This window comes from Balaenoptera acutorostrata, chromosome 3, assembly GCF_949987535.1.
Source record: "Balaenoptera acutorostrata chromosome 3, mBalAcu1.1, whole genome shotgun sequence".
Taxonomy (NCBI): domain Eukaryota; kingdom Metazoa; phylum Chordata; class Mammalia; order Artiodactyla; family Balaenopteridae; genus Balaenoptera; species Balaenoptera acutorostrata.
Window position 1 is genome coordinate 19,340,138 of NC_080066.1, and position 23,072 is coordinate 19,363,209.

A 23,072-nucleotide genomic window follows, 5' to 3' on the forward strand; every position below is an offset into this window, starting at 1 on the left:
AAATTTTAACAAACACTTACTGAATGCTAAGCATATGGCAGGTTTAGTGCTAGGTTCTAGAATTTTTTAAATTGAATAACAATACAATCTGCTGCCTTTCAAAAACTCCCCAACGACAATAAAAAACATACATAGTAAAGGTAGCATTTAGGGTAAATGGATAAGGAAAAAAAGAGAAATAAGACCAGAATGAAAATCAATGCAATGGATGAAAATCAATTCTACACACACTCTTCCATAAAACTGAAGAGGAGGGAATACTGTCCAACATATTTTGTAAGACCAGCACTACACTAGCACCAAAACCACAGACCAATAACCACTGGTATGTATATTTTACCAAACGCACAAAAAAACTTAAAAAAAAAAAGAAGAGTAGGCTTACTGAACCCAAAGCTAAAGCTGAAAGTGGTAATGACTAGCCAGTCAGTAAGAAGATGAGTAAGCACTCCATATTTCTAGGCTACCTATTGATACTATACTGCCAGTTAATTAAATGTGAATTTAAAGCTTTTTACAAGCTGTTACCTGTGAGATATGATTGATGGAAGACTCCATTCTCCGAAGCTGAGAGGCTTGGATGTCCAGCAATTGGAGTACATTGTTAGCCAATGCATTTATTTGATAAGCAACACTAGCTAGGGATTGGGTTGTGTAGGCTTTGGTCTCTTCTAAAGCTTTTCTCTTGTCTGTAGCCTGAAATAAGAACAAAACAACCAATATTTATTTAGGTTAACATTCATTAAACATCTGTTCTGTAGAAAGGCAGAGTTATAATTATATTTTTTAATAGAAAAGCCCAACTGAATCAAAAAATTTATCGGACTAGTCTGATGAACCACAAAGCACTCTACCCTTGGACCCTAATAAAGGCATGTGCCTCAGGTCCTATTGCTCACTCTCGGCCTGCACCCTGCACTGACCTCCCCACGTGTCCCCTCAAGGCATGCTGTGTATCTCCTCCAGGACCTGTGAGTAATAAATGTCTCTATTTCACTTTCCCTTCTAGTCTTTTGTTGAACCTTGAGCTCACCATCCATGACACCCTGGGGCTCTACTTAACAAATGTTAATTTAACAAAAAAATCACATCTACTAGTCCAATGATATGGACTAAATCCATTCTACCTTACATTCCTGTTTACATTAATCACCATCAGAAATCCAAACTCCCCATTAACCATTACAACCAAGCTTCTCATCTCCACAAAAACTACTGTAAATCTTATGACCCCAACCTTTACCCATCCATTCTTCCCAAACTCTAGTACACAACTCAGAGTCAGACAGTAAGAAATGTTCAGAGACAAAGTTCAGAGCAAAATTCAAAGACAAGTGATAAACCCTGGGGGGCGGGGGGAGGTGGGGGGAATGGATGGGGGAGGGGAGCAGGGTGGCCAGCAACTTGTATCACAATTAATATGTAATCTAAAAATTAAAAGGCCAAGAATAAATAGAAACAATGGAATAGAGATCTAACAGTTCAAAAAAAAAGAAAAATAGCAATGCAACCACTCTTAACCATTTTTAAAAACATTCAACATCGCTCATCACAGACAAGAAATGCAGATGCAAACTAATATGAGATACTATTTCTCACCTATCCATCCAGCAAAAATCCAAAAGTGGGACAAGGTACTCTGCAAAGTTGTGGGAAAGACTCTCTGATACACTGCTGGTGATAGCCAGCAAAATTACACATGGACTTATTTTCTGTCCCAGTAATTTCACTTTTAAGAATCTATCTCAAATAATCACTGGCAAAAATATTATGTAATTATTCATTACAGCACTATTTGCAATAGAAAAGACTAGAAACAACCGATATAACCAGCGATGGGGGATTGCTTGAATAAACTATGGGACCTCCAAACAGCAGAGTACTATACAGCTGTAAGAAGGAACGTTGAGGGATGTCGTTATTACCACTACCCTCCATCTCCAGAATATTGCTAAGGTGAAAAAAAATAATACAAGATAGAAAATAAAAATGTTTATTGAATGCTACTACTTAAGAAATGGGGAAGATAAATAAATATATGTTTTTATTTTTTAAGAAAAAAGGATAAAACATAACATCTTTAAAAAATAATTACATATGGGGTCGGGGTAAATAGGTTGGCGAGAACATGGATAAGATTCTTTAAACATACCTTGCTTTTAGATTTGTTTTTGGAACTATGTAAATAATTCACACAATTATAACAAAATTAAATTTTAAAAAGGAATTTCCCAAAATTAAATGTAAAATTAATCAAATGAGCCTAACTGTGCATCTAATTAGTGGCTTAACCAGAAAGAAAATATCCTAAAAGTGGCTTCAAAGCACAGAAATTTGATTGTACATTCTTAATGGGGCTTATCCTTAGGACGAAAACAACTGAAAGAGGAAAACAAAAAAATACTAAAGCTGTTTTCAATCACTTTGTTGCTGATGGTCGTTTTGGAATTATTATCCTGAGACTTTTGTTTGTGTAGTGTAGGACAAAGCAAGTCATTACTTATGTTTAAGTCATTGAGACCTGAGATGTTTGGCGTAATTCAAAAGAGATTCTGATGTAAGAAGAATGAAGTTAAGAAAAAACCTATAGTTCTGGATTTAAACTGAAAGCATTCATTTGAACCTAATTTTGATTTTATCACGTATTATATATCAATATCCTAGCTCTGTCCAACGAAAAGGCCTAAATGTAAAACATGGTGACTGTAGTTAACACTGTACTGCATAACTGAAATTTGCTAAAAGGGTAGAACTTACCTGTTCTCAGCAAAAGAAAAAAAAAAAGATATACATGAAGTGATGGATGTGTTAACTAAGTATTGTCAATGGAATGATAGCAGATACGGGTGCTACTTCCAGGCCTAGACGTAAAAACTTCCCATGCGTCTTCCGACGCAATGGTTAAAGTAAAATGTAGCCCTACCAAAAAAATAAAGCTGTATTTAACAGAAACCATTTTACACTGCTTCTATTTTAAATTTAAATTTAAAATAATTAAAATCAAATAAAATTTTAAAATTCATTTTCCCAAACTAGCCACATGTTAAAGTGCTCAAGAGCCATATGTAGATTGTGGCCTTACTGGAGACAGTGCAGTTCTAGTCACAGTTAATTTCCTCTATAGACCATGGATTTAAAAGTTAAATCTGCACAAGAATTACTGCTGTCACTTATTTCAGGTTTGTAAGTTTAGTATCCAATAGTTGGTCTCCCTCATTCTTTGGTGCTTTTACTGTATTAACTACTAAGCAGCCTTAGTATGTTCCAAAGGATCACACGAAATGGATTATAAACCAGAAGACAAATAGCCAGCACTTCTCCAAGGAGCTAAAACAGACACTGTTAATCAATTATAGCAGTCTTCCTACAAAAGTCTAAATACTTTTAACTAATCACTCTAGGAGCTGACACGTGATATGTAACCCATTTGCCATCCCTGTCTTATGCCACTTATGAAATTTGCTTAAAATGGAAATAAACATATTCAGCTTTAAAGGAAAAGTTAATTATTTAAAAGAGCTAAACTCAAAATAAACAATGTAGCCAAGAACTAAACAGGAAATTCCTTAGATAACTGAATTTTCTGAAGAGCCCATATATAAAACTAGCTCTCTTCTTCCTCATTTATCCACCTGTGGATACCAAGCTTAGCTAAAGAAACTTTTCAAGTAAAACTACTCCTATTAAGTCCTTTTCTTGCCCCTCAAGGTAACTACACAGGCAAAATAATCTCTTGTTTTTCACTCCCTAAAGTGGAAATTACGAGTTATAAGCAATCTCTCTCATACCTATACATTTATTTTTAACCACACTTCCTCTCCCTCGTTCTCAACCTTCACATATGACCACAACCTTTCTACCTCTATTACAAGTAATTACTTAAACCCCAAAAGAGACCGAGAGAACATCCTCGTCATGAGTATGCTTAAAAAGTAATGCAGGGCTTCCCTGGTGGCACAGTGGTTAAGAATCTGCCTGCCAATGCAGGGGACACGGGTTCGAGCCCTGGTCCAGGAAGATCCCACATGCCTCAGAGCAACTAAGCCCGTATGCCACAACTACTGAGCCCACGTGCCACAACTACTGAAGCCCATGTGCCTAGAGCCCATGCTCCACAACAAGAGAAGCCACCACAGTGAGAAGCCTGCGCTCACCACAACTAGAGAAAGCCCACGTGCAGCAACAAAGACCCAACGCAGCCAAAAATAAAATTAATTAATTTAAAAATTTAAAAAGTAATGCATTCTAAGTGAAAAAAAACTATATGGTTTCATTTTTGCCTGCTTTTTTAACAGAGAGAGAGATAAAATTTAAAAATTAATGTACCATGGTCCTATCATTCAAATTGACCTTGTTAACGGTTTAGTGTATTTTCTTCAAGTCTCTCAAGTACATGTATGTATACAAGAATGTAAAACTTATCATACTCTATAGCTACATAACCTTTTTTCATTTAAAAATATACCATGAGCATTTTCCCATGTGCTATTTTTCTCTTCCTATTCTTTTTTAAAAAACAATTTTCAATAGCTTCTTGATTATGGCAGTAACTGTTTGTTGCCTACTCTCATTTTAATTCCTCTAATATTAAGACCCTGATTTTAATCAGGGCATCAATGCAAAAAGCAAGTTCAAATCCAACTTCCTCTATCTAAATAACCAAACAAGAGATGGCATTATTTCGTAGTTGTAGGAATTCAATGGAAAACATGTACAGTGAATTACAAATATCTCCTACTGTTCTCCTGGTTAGCAGAGTCTTATATATATGTAGAAAGAATAATATGATAACCCCATGTATCTGTCCTTCAACTTCAATAAATGTCATATTTAGTTTTAAAAATTCACATTTTACTTGGTTTTATAATGTTTGCAAAGTTTTATATCTAAAATATATTAAAAATTAAGTTTCACTGATTTTTAAATGAAGTCAGGACCCTTCTTAGAAAATATCTTAAAATACCCATTTTAATATAGACTTTTTTTTAAGGAACTGTTTTTCTTTTTTTTTATATAAATTTATTTATTTTATTTTTGGCTGCGTTGGGTCTTCATTGCTGCGTGCAGGCTTTCTCTGGTTGCGGCGAGCGGGGGCTACTCTTTGTTGTGGTGCACAGCTTCTCATTGCAGTGGCTTCTCTTGTTGTGGAGCATGGGCTCTATGCATGTGGGCTTCAGTAGTTGTGGCACACGGGCTCAGTAGTTGTGGCTCACGGGCTTAGTTGCTCCGCGGCATGTGGGATCTTTGTGGACCAGGGCTCGAACCCGTGTCCCCTGCATTGGCAGGCGGATTCTTAACCACTGCGCCACCAGGGAAGCCCTAGATATTTTTACATCATATGAAATAAATACCAAAACACCAATACTGTCATTGTGCTCTAGCTCCACTTTAAATCTGTATTCCTCAAACACTACTACTGTTGATTTATTAAAAGTACTTGTTTTGGGCTTCCCTGGTGGTGCAGTGGTTGAGAATCTGCCTGCCAATGCAGGGGACACGGGTTCGAGCCCTGGTCTGGGAAGATCCCACATGCCGCGGAGCAACTGGGCCCGTGGGCCACAACTGCTGAGCCTGCGCGTCTGGAGCCTGTGCTCCGCAACAAGAGAGGCCGCGATAGTGAGAGGCCCGCGCACCGCGATAAAGAGTGGCCCCCGCTTGCCACAACTGGAGAAGGCCCTCGCACAGAAACGAAGACCCAACACAGCCAAAAATAAATAATAAATAAATAATAAATAAATTTAAAAAAAAAAAGTACTTGTTTATTGGGAATTTCCTGGAGGTCCAGTGGTTAGGACTCTGTGCTATCACTGCAGAGGGCGCAGGTTTGATCCCTGGTTGAGGAACTAAGATCCCGCAAGACACGCGGTGAGGCCAAAAGAAAAAAAAGTACTTGTTTATTTATTTTAAAAGTCTAATACAACTAATCACCTTCTCCCAACTCTTCTCTGTAACATTTTAGCTGTATAATTAAGTTCCAAACAAACACTAACCTATAAACTAACTTTAAGAGCATCATTTCTAATATAGGGCCCAACTACTGAAAGATGTCCTACAGGGAAAACAGAGCCTATACCTAGCACATATCCTACAGTACTAGCCTAATAACATTTCAGAAAAATAGTATGACAAATTAAAATGTTCTCTTTCTTACTTACCTTGAACCCTTCTTTAAAGTCTGACAAGAGGATTTGAAAACAGTTTGTTTTCTTTGAGGAACAATTTCTCTGTGTCCTAACTGCAGGTGGTTTAATAACCCTGCTTAGGTAACAAAACAGGGGTCTCATGTGCATTTTTTAAAAAAAGTGTTAACCATCTTGCTTCTGTCTTTACCTTTCCTCCCAATCTTTGTAGAAATGTCACCACACTGTATCTGTTTAACAACTTCTAACTTAACTCTAATCCAAACTTGCCAGAAACTTTTCCAAAGTCAGTATTTTTCCCACAGAATATTTCAAATATTTAAATAAGGCTTTTCCAATGATAAAATGGAAGATATTTCATGATAATTCATTAAAAAATAACCCACATCTACCAAAAAACACCATATTTCAATGACTCCAACAAAACAGCTATGTCAGAGGCACCATTTTTATGTATCACTCAGAAAAAAACCTGCCAACTCAATTACGTCAGAATGCTTTCTTATGAAGAAATTTTATTTTATACTTACAGAAAATGCTCTTTGGGATTTATTTAGATGGTGAACTTTGTATATCACTCTTTTTTTTTTTTAAGTTTTTAAAAATTTATTTATTTATTTATTTATTCATTTTTAGCTGTGTTGGGTCTTCGCTTCTGTGCGAGGGCTTTCTCTAGTTGCGGCAAGTGGGGGCCACTCTTCATCGCGGTGCGCGGGCCTCTCACTATCGCGGCCTCTCTTGTTGCGGAGCACAGGCTCCAGACGCGCAGGCTCAGTAGTTGTGGCTCACGGGCCCAGTTGCTCCGCGGCATGTGGGATCTTCCCAGACCAGGGCTCGAACCCGTATCCCCTGCATTGGCAGGCAGATTCTCAACCACTGCGCCACCAGGGAAGCCCTGTATATCACTCTTAATCATAGAGTAATGCCAGCTATAGAGCTCATTTTCAAATTTTTCCAACTTCCAAAACAAACCCTTTACATCTTTTGTTTTGTATGATTCAAGATGCAACCAAAGATTGTGCACAGCTCTTGACAGGCATGTCTATTCAGTTTCCTTAAAACTAGAACATCCCCTCCCAACCCTGACCTTTTTTTTTCTTTCAAAACATAGACATTGGGCTTCCCTGGTGGCACAGTGGTTAAGAATACACCTGCCAATGCAGGGGACACGGGTTCGAGCCCTGGTCCGGGAAGATCCCACATGCCGCGTAGCAACTAAGCCCGTGCGCCACAACTACTGAGCCTGCAAGTCACAACTACTGAGCCCACGTGCCTAGAGCCCGTGCTCTGCAACAAGAGAAGCCACTGCAATGAGAAGCCCGCGCACCACAACGAAGAGTAGCCCCCACTCACCGCAACTAGAGAAAGCCCGCGCGCAGCAATGAAGACTCAACACAGCCAAAAATAAATAAATTAAATAAATAAATTTAAAAAAAAAACAACCATAGACATTATTTTTAAATTCCAGGCCAGCTGTCTTATAGGAAGTCCTACAACCTGGATTTGTCTGATTGTTTCCTCATGATCAGATTCAGATTAAACAGAGAGGCTGGAATAATATATAGGAGATGCTGTGAACTTCCTACTACAAGTGATACATCTTTTAAAATAAGGTTCCACCTTTATTCCCAGGACTTTCCTCCAAGCTCCTGACACTAATTCTGTAAACTTTGATGCTGATGCTATCTTAATCTTACCAGGAGGTATCAAAAAAAATTTTTTTAAGAGAAAACCCAAGACTCTTTTCTTTCTTCAAATGGTCCTTAAATGGTTTGACTCTTTTCTTTCCTCAAATGGTCCTTAAATGGTTTGTTGACAGGTTGCAATAATACAGTTATACCAACAGCAAAACCATCCAAATTCATACAAAGACAACTGAGAACAATGACAACTGCTGCTTGGCTGATAGCTTTTTAAGGACAACATTAATTGTAAAATGCATCCCAGTTACAGAAATGTTAAAATGCGGGGGTGAGGAGAAAGTTTCTTAGAACTGCTAAAATACACTCCATAAAGTTTAAGAACTCTTTTTTTAAAAAAGAAGTATGTTAATGTTAATGAGAAGGATTTAAAATGTCAACATTTAATACCTGTAACAGGAGGAGTTTTATATACACAAAACAAAACATCTACTTTGCTGAAGGCCACCTAAGTATTTAGTTAGTTTGAGACTTGAGAAACTTTCCAGGAGGAATCTATAATCACTTCGTGGAGAGGTATGTGAGGATTCAGGAAAAAAGAGCACACAGGCCAAATCCTGGTTGGAGCCATGGGGATTAGGGTATGCATGCATACACTCAATACCTAGCTAACATAGAAAGGATCTAATTTTTCTCCAACACAATACCTATTTCCAATAAAAGTAAAAAGGAAATAAAAAGAAACCCTACCAGGTTACAGCAAATATCCAGCAAGAAGAATAAATTTTTTGCATAACAGTTCAGGTTGAAACCTAGTCACTGTAAGGTCTAGCACAGCTCCTCCCCACCACCTCCCACTTAAAGTAACTGCTAACTGCCTAATAGTCCTTTCATTCCCAGCAAAATCCAGGGGAAATCCCTGCTGCCTGTTGTGTCACAGTTTTGAGGTACAGGAATGGGAGTTGTTGCACACGCTCTTCTTTAATTGAAGAGCTAACACAGAACAATCAACAGCTGGTACACTCATATATATACTTTTTTAAAAAATAAATTTATTTATTTTATTTATTTATTTTTGGCTGCATTGGGTCTTCATTGCTGCGTGCGGGCTTTCTCTAGTTGCGGCGCACGGGCTTCTCATTGCGGTGGCTTCTCTTGTTGCCGAGCACGGGCTCTAGGCTCACGGGCTTCAGTAGTTGTGGCACGTGGGCTCAGTAGTTGTGGCTCGCGGGCTCTAGAGTGCAGGCTCAGTAGTTGTGGCGCACGGGCTTCGTTGCTCTGCGGCATGTGGGATCTTCCTGGTCCAGGGCTCGAACTCATGTCCCCTGCATTGGCAGGCGGATTCTTAACCACTGCACCACCAGGGAAGCCCGTCAGCTGGTGTACTTATTAAATAACATTCCAAATTCAACTCTAACGTAGATTATGTTTTTAAACCTTCACAAGTCAATTTATAACTCCAGGGCATTTCCAATAACTAAATAATTACGTTCTGAAATTTTAGGTTTTACCTTAATTATAGCCTCAGTCAATGAAACTTATCCCAGACTCATTCCTTTACCATCCTGTACCATACTACAGGATGGTAAAGGAATTATATTTATAAAAAACAGGCTTAATGAAAACCTGTAAAAACCCAGTTTTAGAAAGAGCAACTACATTTAAACACAAAATAAGTTAAATGTATTAAATAAGTTAAATAATGTCAATGTATGTCAGTAAGTTAAATAAGTTAAATAATGTCAGTGTATTGTTGACAGAATATATTCCACAGGAGTCCAAGACACTGGGTTCCTTCCATCAACTCCTTCCATGTTAACTAATTATCTTCTCATATAATCTTATTTCTTCTTAAAAGGAATTAAACTGAAAGAGCCATGATGATCAAGAGTGTTGCCTGGGCAAGCACTTTAACATTCTGCTGGAGGGTGCAATTAGACAATATGTATCACGGTTCTTTAAAATGCATATATTCTTCACTTCTAGGAATTACCCAAAAGAAATAAAAGGCCAAGTGCAAAGAAACTGTATGCTCAATAACGTCCACACCTTTGTTTATAACAGCAAAAAAAAAAAACCTAGAAACAATCTAAATGGCCAATGACTGATAGTTAAAATATTCAGGTATTAGAATGCCATGCAGTCAATAAAAGTGATCTAGGTATTTACCAACAAGGAAAATGCATTAAGTCAGAATTCAAACTGGGAAGTAGAACCACCATGAGTTACAGAATAAGAAATTACAGAATTTTACTTTACACAATTATAGCAATAGCTGGGAAAGTTGTGAAGGTCCCAGAGGGAAGTATGAGGATCAGAGAGTCATCAAATAGTCTATCTGAGACACCCAACACATCCAGCTGCAGAAAAGCAACTGCAAAGGAAAGACTCATGGAGAGATCTGGGAAGCTGTAGGTCTCCCACCAGGTGAGTGGGCCTGATGCCACTGCTGATCAAATTATCAGCAACCAAGAAAGAGAGCTGGATGCAGAGCAAAGGAGACCAAGGTCAAGCTGGAACCCACCAACACCTCTGCATCTCTCACTGCATCTTACCACAAAAACCTTCAGAGGTTAGTGAGTGTTGCTTACACAAATTCTCTTTTAGCCAATTCTAACCCACAAACATGCAGGGAAGGAACCATACTATAACTATGCCATACACAATTCCACCTTAAGTAAACTGATATAGTACGAACCACCGTGATACCCTCTGTCAATATGGTACACACACACCTCTGTCATCATATTCAGCTCCTGAATAAAAACAACAGCAAAATCACGCTTCAGTCTAACATAATGCAACCATACCTCATACAACCAAAAAGATGCCATCTCCCCAAAAGAGAGTACAAAGTCTACTTTCTCTTTGAGTAATGTTCTTTCCTTTCTTAGTTGAGTTGTACTTCCCCTTTGATACCCTGTAACTTAAATATTGAAATACAAGGTTAACCACTAATAACACATCTTAAGTTAAATACAGAAGAATGGGGGGGGCAGAGAATAGGTTACTATATACACAAATATTAAGATACAGAACAAGTATTCATAACTACTAGAGTTTTCATTCTATAACTGGTCATGAGGTCATAGTTGGTGTTTATCATAATTTTCTTCTCCTACTATCCATTACATATTTCATTTGCCCTCAGCAATCACCTCATATGATTGTTGTTGCTTGCCTGGTGGGCTGACTCAAACCTTCTCTGCCATTAGCAGCCCTACTTGTACTGGGTTGTTTTAGTTTTCCATTAACTTTTTTATCATAGGAGATGGGAGTGGTAAACGGCACTCCAGAGGATCTCCTGCATTCCACACATACTCCTCTTTACCCCCAGTGTGTAGTAGCAACCCAATTTCCACTTGAGAGTCAGGATCAATCACAGTAACCAATACAGTAATCTCCTGCTTTGCCTGTTAGTTCACTGGCACAAGGAAGCCAAAGTGACTGGTGCTCAACTTCCAGTTTAATAGAACCAGTGCTGCATTCCCCAATAAAAGCATTCCTCTCTTTGGAACTAAGAACTCTAAACCAGCATGTCCCAGAGTTGTGGATACAGAAGAAAAATTTTTGGTAGTGGATCATTATGGGTAATAGTGAGAAAACATCACTTCGTTTCCACCTCTTGATTCCCTGACATATGAATGCTGGCTACAAGAGAAACCCCACCACACACCGGTGGCTGATTCAGAGACTAGACCACATCTTAGAGAACACTACCCCAACACTGCGAAGAATTGCCACCAACTGGGCAGTGAGTCCTCAAAAGGACATTCCACTGTTCTATCAATTCAGCTCCTTCAGGCTAATGGGGAACATGGTAAGACCAGGGATTCCATAACATGAGCCCAGTGACACATTTCACTTGCTGTAAAATGAACTGCCTGGTCAGAAGCAATGTGACATGACATACCAAGACATAATTAAGGCATTCTGAGAGTCACAAAGAGTTTTGGCAGAAACAATGCAGGGAGGGAAAGCAAATCCATACCCAGAGTAAGCAGCTTTTTCAGGGAGAAAAAAGTGCTGTCCTCTCCATTATGGAAGTAGTCCAATGCAAACCACCTGCCACCAGATATCTGGCTGGTCCCTCCAGAGGAATGGTGCCCTCTTAGGGGGTCATTGGTGGCTCTCTGCTATTGGCAAGGTGGTCATTCAGCAGTAGCAGTAGCCAGGTTGGTCGGGTGAGTGGAAACCCATGTTTCTGAGTATATGCACAATCTCCATGCCTGCCACCATGGTGTCTTTTTCATGAGCTCGCTGGGCAAGGACAGAGGTGGACAGGGAAAGAGGGTGAAATCCAGAGGTAACGTCCTGTCCACCTGATCACTAAGATCCTTCTCTGCTGAGGTTGCTCTTTGATGGGCATTCACAATGAACACAAATATTACTCTGTGTCCATCTGGAAGCATATCTATATATCTGTTCCCCATACTTCCAATTATGTTCCTTCCAAGCCCATCATCAATTAGCCGAACGATTAGCTATTGCCATGAATTAGAGTGGGTCCACATCTCTAACCATCTCTTTCAAGACAAAACAACTAGGTGCGCTGCTCAAAGATCTACCAGTGGGTTGCAAAAAGTATTTACTGTATAGCACAGGGAACTATATTCAATATCTTGTAATAACCTATAATGGAAAATAAACTGAAAGAAATATATATATACATATATATATATATAAAACTGAATCACTTTTCTGTACACCTGAAACTAACATAGTATTGTGTATCAACTATATGTCAATTAAAAAAAAGATCTACCCACTGGGAGAATTTCCCTTCACCACTGCCCTTCTGGGCAACTGCTGAGTGTGGCTATAATGCTACAGATGTCCATCTTCAAGTGGTACCAGCATATTATGTAGAACCATCTGTAAACTAGACCGAAGTGTTTTCTTCCTCAGTCAACTGGGACTCCTCATGAGGCCACAGGTGTGGGGTGAGAGTGAAGAAGCAAAGAAACAGGAGTATGAGTATACACCATATGGAGTACACACCACAAGAGAAGGTATATAAAATACTCAGTAATAAAAGCAAGATATAAAATGATTATGTACCTGCTTTTTTAAAAGAAATGTGTATACACCTCAAAAAAGGTCTAAAAGGAAATGTATCAATACAGTAGTGGTCATCTCTGGGTGATTTTTAAATATTCTTTATATTTCTCTATATCCAATTTTTTAAATGATCATTACTCCAATAACAAAAAATAATGATTTCTTTTTAACTTTTTTTTTATGGCTGTGTTGGCTCTTCGTTTCTGTGCGAGGGCTTTCTCTAGTTGCGGCAAGTGGAGGCCACTCCTCATCGCGGTGCGCCGGCCTCTCACTATCGCGGCCTCTCCTGCTGCGGAGCACAGGCTCCAGAAGCGCAGGCTCAGTAATTGTGGCTCACAGGCCCAGCCACTCCGCGGCATGTGGGATTTTCCCAGATCAGGGCTCGAACCCGTGTCCCCTGCATTAGCAGGCAGACTCTCAACCACTGCGCCACCAGGGAAGCCCATGATTATTTTTACAAAGAGAATTCTCTTGGTATAATCTTAAAGGGAAAAAAACCAGAATATATATCTGTGTATATAGTGTGACCTAATTTTCTTTGGTATAATTAAATACCTACACAAGCTAACTCATCAGATAATGAGAGAAGATACATTAGCATGTTAACAGTTGGATTATAAATAATCTGTGTTTTCATCCTTATCCTTTTGTGACATTTCCAAATGTTCAACAATAACCACGTAACATTTTTGCAGACACCAGGAGACTAAGAAGAAGGCTGTCTTAGTAGAGCATGAGGGGGAAACAGAATTTGAATCCTTGATGACACTGAGCGAAAGAATTAACCAACAGTAGGATAATCTTACCTTGGAATTTCTTGTGATATAAAGTAATAATAGATGTTTCTTATTGTTTAATCTTAATTGAGATGAGTTTACTACCTGCAAACCTAACGCATCCTAAATGACTTAACTTTTATATGAGGGAGGGGGAGAGTAAGTTTCCCAAAAAGGGTCTTGGTTAAACTAGAAATTAACAATTTATAGTAATACTCCTAGTCATATAGACAAGAAAAAAAATCTATTAGAATAACTTCCAAATTACCAAGACTATTTTCTAAACTAGTCCACTAATTTATAGCTGACTGTGTTATTCACTACAATTTATCTGAAAAATCAGCCTAGTTTGCCCTTCCCACAAGGCAATTATATTTTAATCTGTATTAGTCTGCTCAGGTTGCCATAACAAAATACCACAGACTGACTGGCTTAAACAACAGAAATTTATTTTCTCACAGTTCTAGAGACTGGAAAATCCAAGATCAGGATTCTGTTTCTGGAGCTCTCTTCCTGGCTTGCAGAGACGGTCACCTTTCTCACTGTGTCCTCATCCTCTGGTGTCTCTTCCTCTTTTATAATAAGGACACCAGTTCTGTTGGACCAGAGTTCCACCCTATGACCTCATTTAACCTTAATCACCTCTTAAAGGCCCTATCTCCAACATAGTAGTTATATGGGGGGGTTAGGGCTTCAACATATAAATTTAGGAGCAGGGGGCATAATTCAATCCATACTATCATTTTTCTTCTTGAACATTAAGAAATATATCCATCTTACGAATACCCAAAATGTACTCCTGATAGTAATACTTTTAACAGCATGTATTACTGGTTCTCAAAGCATTTTTCACATAGTAAACTAAGCAGACATCCTGGTTTCACAGATAAGGCACTATGTAAAGCTCAGAGATACTAATTTGTCCAAAGATCCCCTAAACGGTAAATGGTGGAGCTAGGACTGTGTACCACACAGCTCTTAATCTTGTCATATGCACTTAAAAGATAGGAATTTTATTTAACCTAATGTTCTGAACAACAGAAGCAGCTTGGGGTCAGAAAGAGGAAGGTCAGAAAGAGCAAAGGACAGGGTTCAAAGCAGAATGAAATTAACAGGAACATTAGCTTGGAGGTAAGCAAGCGTTAGTCAGCAGGCCCAACGGAGAAGGAAATATGCCACAAGGCTAGAGAAATCCTACAGACCCTTGAGGAATTTGGACTTCATCCTAAGGCTAAAGGGGAGCCACTGAAGGATTTTCAGAAAGAAAAGACATGACTAGTTTTTGGCTTTAGAAAGATCACCTCAGTTGCAGTTTTACAAAGTGGATTGGGAAAATACACACGAGAATGGAGACAGGAATTCTGTTATAATATGTCCTCTGCACCACACACAAAAAAGTCATCTTTATGTTAAATACCCCATGAAAACAACTAACAATGAGGAGAAAGAAATTTGGTGAGGTTAAGTAACTTGCCCAAAGGAGCACGGCTAGGAAGGAATAGAGCCACCAGGTCTCCAAAGGCCATGGTCTCCCCTATGCCACACTGCCTCCCAGTCTACAATTCTAAGAGTGAACAAAGTATAGTTCTAATGTGTCACAGTGAAACCACTGAAGTATTTCGTCTAAGATGAGCCACCCCAAGTCATCATTAACTAATTTGTGTACCACATGAATTTTAATTAACTAGAAGGGAAAAAAGAATGGAGTGAGAAAGCTGACTTTCTCCAGATAACTGAGAATATTTCTGATCTACGAAACAATTAATGCTCTATATAGGGGATCTATAAATGAAAAAAAAAAATTAAACATTTAACACTTTTCTAAGTTATTCCTCACTAAAGGAACAAATTCACATCTTTAATTTATACCTAAATAAATGTAACTTTGCTAGGAAATTACTAAAGGAATATAATGCATCATTCCACAAACTACAAGGTAAGGTAGTAGTTAACACTGTCACAATCAGCACCACCCTTAATTAACTGACTTGAGAAAAACAAAGTACTTCTACTTAAAAAAAAATCAAGGTTCTATAAATATCAACAAAAGTACCTTGTGCTACCACTGACTCTGCCTATTTCCTCACTTACACCAGCTTACAATACAAGTCTCACAGAATCAGTCTTGGCTGTCTCCATCCTAGTGATTCATTAACCACATTTTCCAAACCAAAAATCATAACTAGTATGACACTATCTGACGAACTACCTTTACCCTAATTTCTTAATTTGTTATATAAAAGTATAAAAATTACAACAGTATGAATCAATTAACAAATCTTTACTGAAATCAACTAAATTTTCTAAATTACAGACAGCTATTCCCAAAAACTGTGAGACAGAGAGTCATTTTTACAACTACTCCAAAAAATCTATGAACAGAGGAACATTCTGTTAACACCCATCAGTTATAAAAATAGAGACAAAAGAAGGAAAAATATTTTATTAACAAATTACCACAAATTGAATCCAAACCAAATAATTTAACCAATCAGAAATCTAAGTACCAATTAGGGAGATACAATAATATTAAAAAGAAAGCCATCTAACAAAATATGTACAAGACCTATTTGAGGAAAACTACAAAACTCTGATGAAAGAAATCAAAAAACTAAATAAATGGAGAGATAAACCACGGTCATGCGTAAGAAGACTTGATATTGTCAAGACATCACTTCTCCCCACCGTGATCTATAGATTCAATGGAATCCCAATCAAAATCCCAGGAAGTTACTGTGTGAATATCAACAAAGTGATTCTAAAGTTTATACGCAAAGATGATGCCAGCCAGGTAGCCGAGTAAGACACCCCTCATCGTATCCACCTTCAACAACAATTTTGCATCTGTCCTTGGACAAAAGGGAGCTGTGGGATCCAGAGAAGAGACTATAAAACTCAGGAGCAGTCCAAGATCAAGGAGAGTTGTTTTAAGACAGACCTGTACCCATGGTCTCAGCTATTGACTCAGAACCAACTCTTTATCAGAGGCCATGGCTATAGCCCCATTTAGCTTTGGTTCTGACACCAGCACCATATGCCAAGGGGCATGGGAGGACTCTTACCCACCTGTACATCAGGTAATACACATACAGACATTCAGTCTCAGATGTGAACCATGAACTGGCCTGTGAATGAGCTCCAGCCCCTCACAGCTGCAGTCCAGGAGCCCCTAGAGAACACTAATTTAGACAATCACCCACAGATGAGAGAACCTTTGTGGAAGTCCAGGAGTCCAGTTGAGAAGTTCCAGCCCACCACTGGAACAAAAGAAATCGGAGATAAGATGCATTGGAAAGGGTAAGAAGCACAGTTTGATTTTACCCGCTTTACCCATCCCTTCAAGGCAGCACAGCTCAGAGCCAAGAGAACACTTCTCAGCCAATGACTTCTCCCTCGAGGTGAAGTGAGAGCAGGTGAGGGAACGCCTAGCTTCCCCAGCTGTGTGACAGCTGCCAAAGAAGCCCCGTCCAGAATACTGAGCCGTGAGCAGCAAAACTAGGAGGTGGTGAGTGGCTGGGAGACCAGCAGCCAGACCTTGGCGCGGAACACAACAGAAGGGATGTGGATCCTACTAAGCACATCAAGGGCTCCATTAGGAGGCCCAAGCACAAGCTCCTGGGGATGCTCTGCCCACAGATACCCCCACACTGGCCCACAGGCGCCACCAGTGCCCCTCGTGCCCGACCCCACATACCCCACCTCATGACTGGCTCCCGTGAGTGCTCCACACAGTACCAAGAGTGAGCTTTTGCAGCAGGCTAGTGAGCACGCACAGAAAGCCAGCCTGAACCTGCAGGCCTGGGAGAGACCATAAACTTGAGCCATAAGCACCACCCTCAGGAAAGCAAAAAGGAGGCTGTCAGCATCCGGCCTGGTACTTTGCAGGATCAAGAGAATGCAAACAAGCTTAAGAATTCTGTCACAAGGAGGAGCAAGAAATGTGGAGCAGGAATATCCATAGAAGATATATCAAAGCCTCGGAATCCCTAGCAGATCTGACAGAAGATATTTCTCTCCTGCAGTCAATTAGTAAAAACTGGAGGTGACTGCTACTTCAAGTGTGAAGACAGCAACACAAGAATTCAAAGAATATGAAAATTCAAGAGAAAATGACACAATCAAAGGCTCACAATTTTCCAGTAACCAATCCCAAAGATATGGAGTTCTGTGATTTAGACTATAAAGAATTCAAAACAGGTGTTTCAAGGAAGCTCAATGAGCTACAAGAAATCAAAAAGATAATGTAACGAAATCAGTAAACACATGAACAAAAATGAGAAGTTTAGCAAAGAGATAGAAATCATAATAAAGAAACAAATTCTGGAGCAAAAAAATGCAATAAAGGAAATAAAAAATGCAACAGAGACCATCAACAGCGGCATGGATCAATCAGAAGAAAGAATCTGTTAAGTAGGACACAGGAACTTTGAAATTATCCAATCACAGGAGAAAAAAAATGAAAAAGAGTGGGAAAAGCCTATGTGATTTTGGGGATATGATAAAAAGAAACAATTTGTGAATTACTGGAGTCCCACAAGGAGAAGAGAGGGAGAAGAGGGCAAAAAGTATTTTTAAAGAAATAGTAGCATAGAACTTCACAAATCTGGGGAGAGATTTGGACACCCAAGTTCATGAAGCTCACACGTTCCCAAACAAATTCAAATCAAATCTTCTGCAAGGAACATTATAACGAAACTGTCAAAAATCAAAGACAAGGAGACTCTTAAAAGCAGCAAGAGAAAAAAAGCTTGTCACCTACAAAGGAATACCCATAAGGCTATCAACAGATTTCTCAGCAGAAACCTTACAGGCCAGGAGAGAATAGGATGATACATTCAAGGTGCTTAAAGAAAACACTGCCAACCATGATTACTTTATGCAGCAAAGTTGTCTTTCAGAAACAAATGAGATATAAAGACTTTTCCAGACAAACAAAAGCTGAGGGAGGTCATCACCACTAGGTCTGCCTTATGAGAAATGCTGAAAGGAGTTCTTCCACATGAAATGAAAGGATGCTAATTAGCAACATGAAAATATACAACACACTGGTACAGGTAAGTATATCCTATCCAACAGCAGCAGAATACACATTCCTCTCAAGCACACACAGATCATTCTCCAGGATAGAATCTATGTTAGGTCACAAAACAAGTCTTAGCAAATTTAAGGAAACTGAAATCATACCAAGAATCTTTTCTGACCACAATGGTATGAAACTAGATACCAATAACAGAAGGAAAATGGGAAAATCCACAAATACGTAGAAATTAAAAAACACACACCCGAACAACCAATGGATCAGAAAAGAAAACAAAAGGGAAATCAAAAAACATCCTGAAACAAAATGGAAATACAATTTATGGGATACAGCAAAAACAGCTGTAGGAGAGAAGTTTATAGCAATAAGTCTACATTAAAGGAAATTCCCTGGTGGTCTAGTGCTTAGAACTCAGTGCTTTCACTGCCGTTGCCTGGGTTCAATCCCTGGTCGGGGAACTAAGTTCCCGCAAAGCACGTGGCGTAGCCAAAATAAATTAAAAAGAAATGCATTTTAAAATAAATGCCTACATTAAGAAAAATATCTCAGATAAACAACCTAACATCACACTTCAAGAAAAAAACCAGAACAACCTAAGCCTAAAGTTAGCAGAAGGAAGGAAATAAAGATCAGAGTGGAAAAAAATGAAATAGAGACCAGAAAAAATAGGAAAGATCAATGACACAAAGATCTGGCTTTTCAAAGAGACAAACTAAATTGACAAACCTTTAGTAAGACTAAGGGGAAAAAGACATGAATAAATAAAATCAGAAATTAAAGTGGAGACATACAAGTCATACAATAGAAACATTAAAAAAATCTAAGAGACTCCAATAAACAATTATACACCAACAAACTGGATAACCTAGAAGAAACAGATAAATTCCTAGAAACATACAACCTACCAAGACTGAATCATGAAAAACTAGAAAATCTTAACAGACCAATAACAAGTAAGGAGACTGAATCAGTAATCAAAAATTTCCCAACAAAGAAAAAAGCCCATTACCAGATGGTTTCTCTGGTGAATTCTACTAAACATTCAAAAAGGAATTAACATCAATCTTTCACAGGCTTCCAAAATAAATGAAGAGGGAACACTCTAAAACTCATTTTACAAGACCAGTATTATCCTGATACCAAAACTGGATAAGAAAACTACAGGAAAAAAAAAATTACAGGCCTATACCCCTGTTGAATAAACATGAAAAAATTCTCAACAAATATTAGCAAACTGTATTCAACAGCACAATAAAAGGGTCATACACCATGATCAAGTGGGATTTATCCCTAGGATTCAAGAACAGTTCAATATAAACAACTAACATATGCAATAAGTGTGATGCATATTAATAGAATGAAAGATAAAAATCATATGATCTCATTAGATGCAGAAAAAGCATTTGACAGAATTCAATATCCTCTCATAATAAAAACTCTCAACAAATTGGGTATAGACAGAATGTAGCTCAGCATGATGAATGCCACAGATGACAACACCATACTCTTAAGGTGAGAGTTTGAAAGTTTCTCCTCTAAGATCAGGAATGAGACAAGGGTGCCCACACTCACCACCTCTATTCTACTGTACTTAGTACTGGAACTCCTAGTCAGAGCAATTAGGCCAGAAAAAGAAATAAAAGGCATTCAAATCAGAAAGGATGCATAAAACAGTCTGTTCACAAACAATATGATCTATATACAAAATGCTAAAGACTCCATCAAAAAAAAAAATTAGAATAAAAGAACTCAGTAAACTTGCAGGATACAAAATCAGCACAAAGAAATCAGTTGCCTTCCTATACACTAACAATAACATATCTGAAAAAGACATTTGTTTAAATCCCATTAATAGCATACAAAACATCAAAATAATAAAATACAATTTTTTGTACTGGTTTGTATGGATGCTATACAATAACATCAAAAATAACAATAATATATAGGAATAAACTTAACCCAAGAGGTAAAAGATCTATACTGTGAAAACCATATGACTTTGAAAAAAGAAACTGAAGACACAAATAAATGAAAAGATTTATCATGTTCATGGATTGGAAAAATTAGTATTGTTAAAATGTCCACACTACCCAAAGCCATCTACAGATTCAATGCAAGCCCTATCAGATTTTCAAAAGCACTTTTCACAGATAGAAAAAAAATCCTAAATTTTGTATTGGAACTACAATATATTGGAAATAGCAAAAGCAATCCTGAGAAAGAATAACAAAGGTGGAGGCACCACACTTCCTGATTTTAAACTATATTACAAAACTATACTAATCAAAAAAATTATGTATATATAAAATATACATATAGTACCAGTGTAAAAACAGCTACAAAGACCAATATAACAGAATTAAGAGCCCAGATATTAACCCTCACATATACAGTCAAGTAATATTTGACAAGGGAGCCAAAAATACCCAATGGGGAAAGGATAATCTCTTCAATAAATGGTGTTGAGAAAACTGAATATTCACATGCAAAAGAATGAAACTGGACACTATCTTACACCACTCACAAAAATCAACTCAAACAAGGATTAAACATAGGACCTAACACCATAAAACTCCTAGAAGAACACAGAAAAAAGGCTCCCTAACATTAGTCTTGACAATGACTTTCTGGATATGACTGACATCAAAAGCACATGCAAAAAAACCAAAAATAAATAGGTGGGACTATATCAAACTAAAAGGCTACAACACAGCAAAAGAAACCATCAACAAAATGAAAAGGTAACCTACAGGATGGGAGAAAATATTTGCAATCCGTCTATCAGGTAAGGGGTTAATATTGAAAATATACAAAGAACTCACATAATTCAATAGCAAAGAAAAAAATTTTTTTTTTAATTTAAAAATGGGCAGAGGGAAAAAAAAAAATGGGCAGAGGACCTGAATAGACATTTTTCCAAAGAAAATATACGAATGGTCAACAGGTACATGAAAGAGGCTCAACATCACTAATCAACAAGAAAATGCAAATCAAAACCACACCTCACACATGTCAGAATGGCTATCATCAAAAAGACAAGACATAACAAGCACTGGCAAGGATGTGGAGAAAAGGGAACCCTTGTGTCCTGTTGGTGGGATATAAATTGGTATACCCACCATGGAAAACAGTATGGAGGCTTTCAAAAGTTTTAAAACAGGACTACTATATGATCCAGAAATCCCATTTCTGGGTGTATATCCAAAGGAAATGAAATCAGGATCTCAAAAGGATAACTGCACTCCCATGTTCACTGCATTATTCATAATGGCCAAGATATGGAAACAAGCCTAACAAACTTAAATGTTCATCTACAAATGAATGGATAAAGATATGGTGTATACAAACACACACACACACACACACACACACACACACACACACAGGATTATTTCTCAGCCACCAGAAAGAGCAAATCCTGCTATTTGCAACAGCATGGATGGACCTTGAGGGAATTATGCTAAGTGAAATAAGTCAGACAGAGAAAGACAAGTACTGTATAATATCACTTATATGTGGAATCTTAAAAAGTTGAACTCAGATAAACAGAGAGTAGAATGGTAGTTGCCAAGGGTGGTGGGGAATGGGAAAATGTTGGTGAAAGGGTACAAACTTCCAGTTATGAGATGACTAAGTTCTGGGGATCTAATGTATAGCTTGGTGACAATAATTGATGATACTGTATTATATATATGAAAGTTGCCTTCACCACAAAACAAAATGGTAATTATGTGAGGTGATGAACGTATTAACTAACCCTATTGTGGTAATCGCTTGGTAATGTGTACGTGTATCAAATCACCATGTTGTATACCTTAAACTTTTACACAATATTGCATGTCAACTGCATATCAATAAAGATTGAAATTTTTAATAAATATAGTTTATCTAGAGAGTCAAAGGACCAAGAATAGCCAACACAATGCTAAATACAACTTTGAGACCAAAGTTGTACTACCCAACTTCAAGACTTACTATAAAGCTACAGTAATCAAGACAGTGTGGTTCTGGCAAAAGAACAGACAAATAGATCAATGGAACAGAATAGAGAGGCCAGAAATAGGCCCATATAAATATAGTCAATTGATCTTCGGCAAAGGAGCAAAGGCAACACAACGAAGGAAAATCTTTTCAACAAATGGTGCTGGAACAACTAGACATCCACATACAAAAAAAATGAATCTAAACAGAGATCTTATATATTTCACAACAATTATCTTAAAACAGATTACAGACCTACCCAAAATGCAAAACTATAAAACTCCTAGTTTTATAGGAGAAAATCTAGAGACCCTGGGTTGGGCGATGACTTTTCATTTATTTATTTATTGGCCATACCGCGCGGCTTGTGAGATTTTAGATCCCTGACAAGGGATCGAACCCGGGCCTTCGGCAGGAATCGAACCACAGAGCCCTA

At 38.0% G+C, this 23,072-nt stretch overlaps 1 protein-coding gene across 12 annotated transcripts in view; it reads right to left on the minus strand.

The window, feature by feature from the left end:
* Positions 1–23,072, minus strand: part of ABI1 (abl interactor 1) — a 96,632-nt gene that overhangs the window by 53,100 nt on the left and 20,460 nt on the right. For 10 of the 12 annotated variants that reach the window (XM_007167383.3, XM_007167382.3, XM_007167377.3 and 7 more), the window contains exon 2: positions 529–696. The exons of the other annotated variants lie outside the window; for them this stretch is intronic. In XM_007167383.3, coding sequence (XP_007167445.1) covers positions 529–696 — 168 coding nt within the window. The remainder of the gene's footprint in view (positions 1–528; positions 697–23,072) is intronic. 12 annotated transcript variants of the gene reach the window in all.